The sequence below is a fragment of the Manduca sexta genome, chromosome 13, assembly GCF_014839805.1.
Source record: "Manduca sexta isolate Smith_Timp_Sample1 chromosome 13, JHU_Msex_v1.0, whole genome shotgun sequence".
Taxonomy (NCBI): Eukaryota; Metazoa; Arthropoda; class Insecta; order Lepidoptera; family Sphingidae; genus Manduca; species Manduca sexta.
In genome coordinates, this window is record NC_051127.1 from 13,172,872 (window position 1) to 13,185,348 (window position 12,477).

At 34.1% G+C, this 12,477-nt stretch overlaps 2 protein-coding genes across 2 annotated transcripts; one reads left to right on the forward strand and one right to left on the reverse strand.

The window, feature by feature from the left end:
* Positions 1–153: 153 nt before the first annotated feature.
* Positions 154–8,797, reverse strand: LOC115450209. Its single transcript, XM_030178205.2, has 4 exons — positions 8,545–8,797; positions 6,606–6,782; positions 2,577–2,704; positions 154–1,834 (listed from the first exon to the last, which is right to left on the reverse strand). The coding sequence occupies exons 1-4, from the start codon at positions 8,636–8,638 to the stop codon at positions 1,046–1,048; spliced, it is 1,188 nt and encodes a 395-aa protein (XP_030034065.1). The 5' UTR covers positions 8,639–8,797; the 3' UTR covers positions 154–1,045.
* Positions 2,728–12,446, forward strand: LOC115450210. The gene is made up of 5 exons (XM_037438310.1): positions 2,728–3,896; positions 4,229–4,349; positions 11,063–11,200; positions 11,581–11,734; positions 12,136–12,446. Exons 3-5 carry the CDS (start codon positions 11,082–11,084, stop codon positions 12,358–12,360), a joined length of 498 nt encoding a protein of 165 aa, XP_037294207.1. The 5' UTR covers positions 2,728–3,896; positions 4,229–4,349; positions 11,063–11,081; the 3' UTR covers positions 12,361–12,446.
* Positions 12,447–12,477: the final 31 nt, after the last annotated feature.

The window sequence follows — 12,477 nt, forward strand, 5'->3', positions numbered from 1 at the left end:
GATAAATACAACCGTGAAACGAGGTATTCACTTATATTTTATTAACAAAAATAAAGTTCTACAAATTCTAGTTACGGTTTCAGCTATTGAAAATGAAATACGGTAGATATGTATATTAACTAATGGGATTGTAGACAAAATGAAACAATCGAAGGCTACAACATTTCGTTGTTCATTTATTGTATAAAATATCGATAGTACAGTTGGACCCGAAGAGTATGTGGGTAATTTAAATATAGTCGAAACTTTAGAACAAGCTAAGTCAACGTGTACGTACTTTAAACACATGCATTTTATTCGTATTTAAATTAACATATTACAAGGCTGAACGATATACTTTTTAAACAACTAATAAAAAAGCTAGCACAAATAACAATATTACAAAATACATGTTGCTATTAATTACGTAAAAAACATTTATCGCATTTAAATATTAAAGCCTAAATCACAAAATAATACAAATATTAGAAATATTAATTTGGTTACAATAATCGTTTTACTACGCGGCTTGGTTACAGAAAGAGGGTTTAATGTGTCCGAAATCTAAAAATGTCAATTTCTTAAAAAAGAAAATCTTAAAAACTCTGAAGTTTTTTTGCCTGCTACAAATTTAGCTTTCTAAGCGCCCGCCCAAAATCCACAGGGAATGGGTAACTCAGTTTAGCCTTGTTTAAAAACGAAGTGACCCAGTAGTTTTCTAACTAAGACCTGTATTTTAATGAACTAGAATACGAAGAGATACCTTTGGAATTGTTTTGAATTCTATATTCATCAGTTAATACATCACACACAATTTAAGTAGTATTATTTAGTAGGTATTGTAATACAAAAGTGATACTTATTGTTTAAATACTACCTATGTATATTGAAATTTTATCTTTGAAAAAATAATCGTAACTTCTTTCTGCAATGAACATGCATAGATGGGTAATTTTGGAACATGAACCACACTCATAACTTCGAAATCATTTCAGCATTCAGTCGAGTTTTGAAATTAATTTCAAGCGCTCTAAGCAGTCTTATCCGAGTATCCAAATTATGTCTGTCAGCAAAACACATACGGCCTGACACATATGGGGCACCTGTCGGATGTAGCGAGGCACCTTCTTAAACAATCGGCGTGGAAGAAATGGGCACATGGCGTTACACGGGCCGATTTCATGGTGCCCAAACAAACTGCGCAAACATCTTCTAGAGTAGCCAGCTCCTCTGGCGTTGCCCGTCTGAATTTAGCTAATGAGCCGCGCGCTTCCCTTATTTTCTTCAGCGCTTCACCAAGACGGTATTTCCCGTGAACGAATACACAAATGTATAAAACCAGAAATGCTAGTCTCCATCGTTCGTACCACATTAATGCTGGCACTAAAGGCACGGCCAGTGCCGTCGTCACTCCTCTTGACCAAAGACCACAATATAATGCCTCCATTCCTTCCAACCTCTCCAATTTAAAAGCGGACAGAGCTATCGGCCACAGCTCTAAGAAAGTTCTTTCTGATAGAAGATAATACGTTCCAGTGATGGCAGTGTATAGCGCTGTGGGTCGGTAATGTTCCAAACCTTGTTCCAAACCAAGGGTGAGAAGAACAAACGTTATAGTGACGATGAATGTGACAGCTTTTGTCCACTCGAGTACTATTTTGGTGGCAGACATAGCAAGGTGCTTGACGCGGGAATGTCGAGTGACGTTCACGTATGGAGACCAGTCTTCTTTTGTGCATATTTCTCTAACATAGCTGACTGAATAGGTGATAACGTTGTAGAACATAAGAGAATATAGAGAGGTGAGTCTGCCTTGTGATACCAGGAGTCGGTCGCATGCTGTGAACATCAGCAGCTGGAACAACAACCACAACGTCATGCACACGAGTTAACCTTTTTTTAAAAACTAAAAAATCTTAATTGTTTTATTACTAATATTATAAATGCGAAAGTTTGCTAAAAGTTTTAGATGTTTGTTAGTAGTAAATGCAGAAACAATTGAAGAGATTTGGATGCAATTTGGACACGGGTAGCGCATATCCTGAATTAACACATTGGCTACTTTTATGCCGATAATTTGCTCTTGTGGGAAGTACCTAATGGATCTTTTTAATCTGTTTTTAAAAAGATGGTACTAGCGTCGTAAAGTGTTTAGTGACTTTAGTAGCGGGAAAAGCTTTTCAAGCGGGCGAACCCCCAAACAATAGTGTGTTATATATAATAAATTCATATTTTATGCAAAATTTAATGAAATAGGCTATCATGAACCTGGTGACATCAAGAGACGACACGCCTATCGTTAATGGATGGTCTGCAATAAACTTACCATCAACAGTCGTAGTCATTATTCGAACATATACAGTCTTACTTATAAACTTGGTTTAGCATTAAGAGGTGATTAAGAATTGCTTAAATAGCTGTCAAAAACATCACCGGTTCCCTAGTTTCAACCCTATTAAGAGGCAAGATGGCGAGTTTTGACTTCAGCTGATCAAGTAAATTTGTGTTTTAATTAAGCATAGTTTGCGAAATTTGTATAAGTAAGACTGATTGTGATTAGGGTAAGTTGCAGTGTTTGACATAATACAATTTCTTACCTGACTTATCATAGTAGACAAATTATTCATCTGCAGAAAGAGTTTCTCTGATCTTTCCAATGGTGCATACGCCGTTTTAAGGATAGTTAAGATGAAAACAAATGGCGCTCTCAATTTTCTTGCTGTTTCTGAAAATAAATAAAAACACTCAAGTAATATAATAGTTCGTTGAACTATAGCGGCCAGAAAAACTATGGTAGAATGTTTAACACTCGATGCTACTATGTCGAAGGTAGCTTAAGGGAATAGGGTGTGACGGCATTAATTGTAGTTTAAACATGATAGACACATTTTTTTGATAAATTAATGGTGAGGAATTAGTTCATAATCTAATACGGTATATAAGTATAAGTAAGCAACAATTTTGCGACTATAGATTGAGCTTGGAAGTGCAATGAGAGCAATCATCCTTTTGTTGTGATTTTTATGAATATATGTACTTATTGAAATACCTAATTTCTTTAGTATACATTTCATACAAAATTATTTAAATGCCACGATAATAGAAGATAGATGAACCTATTTTCTAGTCTGTCTACAAATTAAGTGCTATGGAAAATAATAAACACAGTTAAATAACAAATTTACGTAGAATCGATACTATGGGTAAGTACTATCTAATTACCAAATTCAAAAAAAAAAACGAAAACGAAACAATGAATATCGTTAGATTTGCCAAATAAATTTTATTTACATATAATAATTCTGCATCTTTTAATCCAAATTTTGTTACTGTTTTTGTACATACTTCCAAGATGTAAGAACGTGGTGACTTGAAACACAGGCCTTGCCTACATCAGGCACCATACTATTTAATACATACAATACATATGTACTTTTAATAACAGCATTATTATGATGATGAGATAATTACAAAAATAAATTAAAACCTGATAATATTAGCTCATCCAATAGATCTAATTCAAAAGTCGATAGATATGTAATTATATTGTAGTGTATTATTTATGTGATAGCTGGCGAGTCTATCGCTATATCGGAAACATATATCGAATCATATAACATTGGTAATAAAATACTGCGACAAAATGAGATCGATAAAATATTATAGTTATAATACATAGCGGTCAGTGGGGAGGCAGTGACCGTCACCTGTCGGGTCGTGTTGCCCACGTCCAGTTTCCAGCCTTCAGATACATTTTTCTTCTCATTTGCATAACGTTTTCTTCAATAATTAATAGCCATTGTTTAATTTTTCAGACAACCAGGATTTTCTTGGAATAATGGACGGTACATACAAAATGTGAGCACGACGATAGTGGAATTACGAGGCTGAATATAGATAAATAAATTGAACTACAGGTAAAGTCACATATATACGTATTTTCTTAGTACCCCGAAATTATTTTACCATCGATTGTATTAGGTAATAAGGCAATGAGTAAATCTTTACTCTCTAAATTCTGTAACTCGCATGCATCTGTACAGTATAGCCGCCTCAAATAAGAACGAGTGTGAATAAAAAGAGTGACAAATTAGTCCGATAAAATCAGAGTCATACCTATCTTTAGTAACATGTCCTGAATTGACTAAGAAATAAGTGAATTACATTTAAACTTGAACTAGGTACTTAGGTTTCTAAACATTAAAATATGGTGTAAATTATAATCTTGGTTATGTCTTGTATTTTTCAGGGACAGGACATCACAGCCCTTTCCTATGGGAGGCTATCGGTATAAAAGAGCCACCATGGACCAAGGAAGGCCAGAGCTAACCAGCCCTCGTCCAGTAACAACATCTACTGCATCTCTACTGGTAAATATTTCACTATACAATATTTTTTAATTAGTATTAAAATTTAATACATCTTAATATTAATTACGGTTTAATTATTTCTAGAGCTTTAGTATTTGAATAATAACTTGTGTTTGTTACTTCATATCACGCTCGTGGTATTATTACCTTTTGAATTACTAGAAAATAGATTTTGAACATATATCTTTTTAATATTTTAATAGTAACCAAGTCCAAATGCAAGAAAGATCGTCCTCATAGAAGGTTGTATCAAAAAGTTTAATGAAATATACTAAACTAATAACTAAGTATCTATATTCCATTATAAAAAAGAAACGTATTTTGTAAAAGGCATGTTTCATGCCAAACAACAAAAATGTTTACTGATAAAAACTAAAAATATGAACGAAACAGTTGCGTCTGCGCCGCGTCACGAGTTCTAACAAAATCTTCGCATTACTTTTATTTTCTTTTCTTTGTTTAGGTCAATAAATCTTGTTAAGTGTTCATTCGTTTTTTACATAACCTTTATCTTGTTTTAGTAAGAAATTTAAGTAATTTTCATATAACATTTTCTGATTTAGATATAATTTTATAAATATTGAAAACAAATGAAATTATTGAGAAAGCTTTCAACTCGCTACATATTTTAAATTACTTACAATAGACACTTAAGTATTACTTTTGATTGTATGTTCTCAATTATTCATATTATTCCTTTCCGATGGCACTAACCGCGGACTTATTAAATGATATAGATTATAAACTACTTACAAACAAAATATATTTGCTGCGCATACAACTTGGAATCTATAAACATCGAGAACATTGCCATCCCTTCTGGATTGTTCAGTTTAAAGGTGTAGTTGTATATCCCAGTGTTGACGAGACGTGCACTCATAAAGTAAAAGCGCATGACGCACGCGCCCTGGCGTCAGGCCAGTTTCCGCCGGCCCATTCAGTTTCGTTTCGACAATGACCCGACTTTGCCACATAAATATGTTTATTCTCACACGTTTTATAAACACTGAACTGTACCTTGACGCTATTATAAAGTTTAGAAAGTCTTCCGGGTTTCAGAGAAACGCATTCTTTATGTCTTTTGTTAGAAGCTCCTTGGTAATGGTAGAGATTTTTTTATTGAATGATAAATTAAAGTTTGTTTTCCTAAATTAAAGATTTTCCGACAATACGGTTCATTTTGCTGTAAACACACAAGTCCCATATGAGTCTAGAGCAGCACTTGACCTGTGTACCGGGGTTTCCCAGGAAGTTTCATTAAATTTTCTGTTTGTCGATTTGTAGACACACATTAGTTGCCGGGTTTGAAAATTGTGCCTGACACGGTAGTAGGTAATAATCAACCTTTGTGATAGGTGATAGAATAAGCTAAGCTACTCGCGAGTAGGTACTCTAGATGCGCATTCATTTATCTCTTCAGGGACCTAGACATTTTTATGAATTGGTTAAAAATCGGCGTCGTTGGAAACAACTGCAGACACATCACACAAATATTATCTTCCGTGTAAAATAAATACCTTGATGTTCGAAATCGTTTAAAGATCTTTAAATCTATCTTCACGTGGTAATAGCAAAGAAAAACATAGTAAATGCGTGGGCGGAGCATAGGTCAGGAGATTGGCACACCCTAATGTTTATGCCAAAATACGCGCCACTGAATACTGTGTGTTGTCACTTTGAACTGGATGTTTAGCAGGATACGAGGCACAAGTCGACACGTGGATGACAAAAAAACATGTTATTTCGGGAAATGATACCTACTGCGTCACTTAATGCTTCGAGATATGATAGATAATCGAGTTTGCTGGTTTGTTTTGATAAAATATTTATTGCAATAAATACATTTTTTAAAGGAAAACAATGCAATTTCTTCCTAATAAACTCTACATTAGCAATGTCTCCTTTTGGTCAGTTAAGGATGTTATATCATTCTTTCACATAAAACCTCTAGTTTGCTGTTATCTTTTGATAAGGACAGTGACAACTCTCAAAGTCCAAGATTGCATATAAAACTGTTTAATGTCTTTGAGACTTTTTCTCACCTTTCTTAGGTATATAATTATTATACCCAATTCCTTAAAAATCCTCAATGCACGACTATTTCACCTGGCATTGCAGTAGGTGTTGATGAACTATGCTGAACAATGACATTTACCGTCAGGCGATTCACATTCCAGCTAATTTACCAACCTACTGTCGTATTCTACTTATTCAGATCCAAAAATAATACCTTTTAAAGAATTTCGAATTACTTACTTCTAGCCATTTTGGCCACTGCTGGATACCACCTCGCCGGATACCGGTAGTTAGCTGAGATGAGAACTGGCACCACGAGACATGTGTAGGCTGCCATCAGCCACGCGCCTCCGAGCGCCACGAGCAATCCGCGAGGCGCCCAATACGGCAGCAAGAACACCAGAGATAGTAGCCATACTAAAAGAATAAAGACAATGATCACTTACAATTGATGTTAAGGTTATGTAGGTTTAAAAGAGTTAATTACATGCAGTAACATTACAAAGTTTGTTTAATGAGTGTAATTCAATGTTTTTATTATCGTATTTATTAACTGCGTATTTCAAATGTGCGATAAAACATACAAAATATATTTTTATTATGTAGTGACTAATAAATTATACGACAGATAAGTTAAATATAAATATTAAATCTTTTGAACCCACTTCTGCACAGACGTCACAAAAAGCGCAGTTAGGCGCTGAAAATAATAAATTTAATGCAACATGCATACGGTGTCAGTGCACTGTAAACAATTATTAATAATGTTCCCAAAATACATGATGTGTTCACGTCCAGTGAAAATAAAATGATTGCAATGGAACGCTTTTTTTGCATATTTTTCCTATCGTGTTATTGGGAAGGAGGCGTAGGGCAATGACTCGAAACCGCTCGGCACTGATTGATAGGGGAATATATTAGAAAGACATTTTAAGTACGTTGTTTTCAATAGCAAGTATTTACATTAAGACCGTTTTAAAGGCGTCCCGCGTCACGGCGCGGCATGGAATGCAGAAAGCTTAGCTTTAGGTCAGTCATTGAAGCACTCGTACGTCCTAAATACGTAACCTTGTATTTATTTCAACGTTGTGACTTCAATAATTCTCTAATTAAAGAGTCATGCATAGACAGACGACTATTGAAAATTTTAAAATTAGAAAGAGTTGGGTGCACACAAACAACTTTCATAACAAAGTCATTGTGACCTAAATATATTAAAACCATTGACGCTTATTCCATTGTTTATTTATTGTGGAATATGTATTCGTTAACTGTGTAAAAAGATTGTAATTAGCAAGACTTCTTAAAACATGTCATTTAAAGTATTTGTAAAATATTATACTGCATTTGTCAAGCGAAATTTAACTCGGGCTGACCTAATTCCCTCGAAACCGTGGCAACAGCAATTTATAACTTAAAGAAAGATTCTTACAATGTTAAATCGTAAATCGAAAATAATACTCATTACTTATAGTCATATATATCTGTTTCTGGAAAAAATAGCTCGTATGTAGGAAACTTCTACGTTCTAAATTGACAATCGTAAATTCTTCGACGGGAAATAAAAGTTTTAAATTATGTTCAGAGCAAAATATCTATAATGAGCTTTATTACTGTTTTATGATATCATTTATTTTCATATCCTCCCGAACGTCACTTCGTAAAAACAAAAAGTATATTCGGAAACGGATGAAACACTTATTATTTCCTGCGGTACACGGTGTGCCACAAAAATATAGTATTAACATGAAGTTTTCTTTCAATAATACATAATTTTTTTTCTCTTTGGGACTTAACTGATTCTCGAATTTATTATAGGAAGTATATTATATGTCATAAAATCATCATGATTTAGTGTCGGATAAAATATTATGTCCTTTTGTTTTCAAAATTTAATTTACCGTTTCAAATGGTATCTAGATGTTATGTATTTACATAGATGCATAATGCGCAAGCGCATCAGTTGCATATGTTTGCAAAACACGTGTATGTACACAAATAAATGAGTCATGAGAAAGTAAATACAAAACAAATCTCGAGACATAAAAATACGTACCTACATGGATGAAAGTCAATAACTATAACATCTACCTCATACTACGACGCACAATATTACAAAACACAAATAATTAGATGCACTGAAAAGTATATACCTAAACAAGTAAACACTATTACATACCAATGTTGGCTATTTTATCTTCTGATTTGATTGTGTGAATCTTCGAGAACGAATCACTTCTAATTCTCCCGCGCACTCTTGAGATCATACCCATTGTTTAAACTTAATTATAACTAAACACAATTTATGAGGACCACTGTGTACAGTTTTGATTTAATTCGATTGTAAATTAAATCTGTAAATTCGTGATAGAAACCTCTGTGTTGTTCGACTTCTGTTACACGAATGCGCATTTAGCGAACGCCGGCGGGCGGACGCGAAGGCGGGCGGCGCGCGCGCTTCCACTCTGCCTAAGACGACTTGCGAAAAATACTCAGCGAAAAATTGTTTCGCGTGCATTACCGTTTTTGTTTGCTCTAATATTTATTACAAAAGAACATAACGGGTAATATAACAAGAATAGATTCAATAAAATCAACATATAATCGCTCTATTGCATTTTTACATCACGTCACTGCAGTGACGATTTATTTTTGTAATTAAAATTTCATGTCACTGACTTTTGTCGGAAGCATAAATAATAAATATTTTTAGTATACATACTAAGTAATAAAAAAAATCACAAAGTACAATCACAGACTCCGCTTTTTATATTGTTTTCTACAAATTTTGTACACCATTATTGCACACTGCAATTAAATTTACCATGTCGATCATAATCTGATATTAATTATAAATAGATAAATTATAACTTATAAAAATTAATATCATATATAATATTTTTTATCCACAATATCTGTCAATATGATTACCATTTCAGTGATTAATTACGACGTACCCAGTTATCAGTACCATAAAGTTCATAATAGCGTGCCCTTGTATCATTCAAGTCTTCAATGAAAATTTGTGATTTACCGACCAAATCTTACGTTTAGCGTAGCATCAGCCTTGTACTACTACATCGAAGAGGGATGAGTAACTCTCTCTATTAGGGATAGGTAATAATATTATCCTACTGTGAATGCTATTTTGTTATGCACGTAAGAGAATCCCATCCGATATTCCCTGTCTGAGACATGTTAAACAAAACTACTATAGCAGTTTAAAGTCTTTCAAAAAGCAATTGCTCCCTTCTAGTGACAGCCTCAATACATTTCTGTGAAATCACGTGGTTGTTGAAAGCGAGCTAAAGAGTACGTGCGAAGAATCACGTTATCTACTTATAATTTGATATTCGTTTGATATATAAATAATAAAGCACAAATACTATATTGTTAAAGATACACACGTTACTTTTCATAATTTATTCCTATAAGTACATATATAGTTTTTTAAAAATTCAGAAAGACCTATTCTTGCCTTGGTACCTTTAAACTGGTACTCAGTTCTATTTTTAAAGTATTAGAGTCGACAAGAAATTGAATTTAAAGATAATTAATATTATCCATAATTGAAAACTAAATAATCATAGTAAATTTACATTTACGAAAATAAAAAGGGAAGTAAATTATAGTAATCATCGCAATAGTAATTATCCGTATACTTTCATCGATTTTCAGCTAGGCTGTTTGTGCTACTTGTTTACCCTTCTAAATGGAACTAGGTTAATAACTAGGCATTTATTTATAGCATCACCGACGTACTCGTAGGAGGTTACCGATATAGAACGTATAATCAATATTGTCGTCAAAATTTATATATAACATCTGAATAACTTTGGTAAAGGGAAAATAATATGAGTCGGTGACACAGCGGTTATTCAAAGTTCTCGGAATATTATAATATTTGTAATAACGAATTCTTGTCGGTTTAGAACACACGCCAATTTCTTTTCGTGTGACGTCCAAATCATATATATACAATATACTTGTAATTTTTATACGATCGAATGACGAGACAAGCATTGTCGCATCACTCGGACCAATGAATTAGATACATATTGTATGGCATTGATGCTCGCTAATAGGGTGAAACATGAAATGTTACGTAGCATAATATCGAGTACCTAATTAAGTATAATAAGTAATTATACCTGCTACTAATACCATAGAGATTTCCCACGAACCTAACAGCAGCAATAAACACTTCAGTAGTACATAACTATTCAAATAGATCCTTGCATCGAGAACTACATAGACATAAAAGAATTATCCCTAGATAATGCTTTATGTTTATTAACATATAATATATAAGGACGAGATGTCATTCATTGGCTCACCATTTTAAGGTCCTATGTAAATTTTTACTTATGTTGGAAAAATTAGATTTAAAATAAATAAATAGAGGTTATACGAGGAATCTAATTGTTGAAACGAACTTGTCCTGACTATAGATAATACCAACCACGAGGAAGTGTCCAATACTATTGTCGCATCGAGTAACTGAAAATATGATAATAAATTGTATTTCTAACCATTAGCAGACCTGATTAATACGTTGATTTGATTTACTCTGTAATACAATTCAAAACAAAAGTTTTCGTTTCGTAATCATTGATTTCCAATAAGTTGACTGGAAAGCAGTTCAAAACCATTATTGCCACTCAGTACCACCTAATACTCAACGCGTTATTTTACAGTACCACCACCGCCTCTATCATGCAATCTCTCGTGTACCTCATGCTGATCATCGCCGGTGGAGTCCTCGCCCACTACCGTGGCGTCTACGACTCCCGCAACCTCATCGAGAGAGAAGAACGCATGTTTGATGGCGATGTGTGAGTTTTCATTTTTAAATTATAAACATTTATCATCTTAATGTATATTATAGCATGGAGAATAAGTATGCTTAAAGCATATGCCGGGGAACCCAATTTACCATATTATGTAACTAAGGTCTATTGTATACCTAACATTATTAATCCAATAAAATACGGACAGAACTAGAAATACTGCAGTATCTTCCAGTCATCTAATGAAAGATTATTTCTTTCTACAGAATAATATAACTGCACACTGCAGATCTTGAGATAACCCAAACACCTAGTAAAAGTTGTTTTTTATAATTACAAAAGTGATTCGTCTATTGAACTTATATAGGCGCTGTTGAATAAAATAATAATAAACTAATATATAACAATTCATTGAATACATACAGCGAAATAGTGGAATGTCCCGTGTGTGTCGACTCCGGACACTGGTTGCCAAGCAACGAAGAGTGCACCATCCGCAAGGGCAACAAGAAGTACAAGAAGTGCGAGCTGGGCACTTACATCAACGAAGTCTGCGGCAACCGACGCGACTGCTTCAGGGTAAGGATATTGTAATCAAATATTTATTTTAATAGGCGACGACGGTAAAACACAACTCTAACTTCGTGTATGTAGTCTTTAGAAAAAAAAATAGTCGAATTGAGAACCTCCTCTTTTTAAGTCGGCTAAAAATTGTAATTCTCTTTATTCCATGAGTAAGTATATTGTTTGATATAAATTACTCACAATGGCATGGCTCTACGTAGGTACAAGTGAATCAATCCAATATATTACAAAATATCTGTTTATACGAAAATAAATATTCTAAATTATTATCTATGGGTTGCCGATGATGTATATTAGTCGAACTTATATGCGAACCACGTAGGAACTTATGGATAGTATTTATTGATATATCATCTCAGAATAGTTTAGCTATATTCGTAGCTATAACCTAACAGGGTGCTGAAGAACAATGCACTGAGAAAATGGAAGTAGACATCTACGGCCAGAAATGCGGCGCTGGATACTACTGCAACAAGCTCATGGGCATCTGCCAGGGTCTGGAATACGTCCCCGACAGCACCCAGCAGTTCCTCCTGAACCCTCACCATAGATACTCCCTGCAGCGCAGCGGAATCAAGACTCGTGCCGCAAACCACTTCCTGGACACCATCAGGAATTAAAAGCCACCAGGAACACCGAAACTACCCACCTATGTTATTCTTTTGATCTCTATATCTAGTCATTTGCTTGTAATGAAACATTCCAATAATGATCTCGTAATATTAAGTATTTAACTG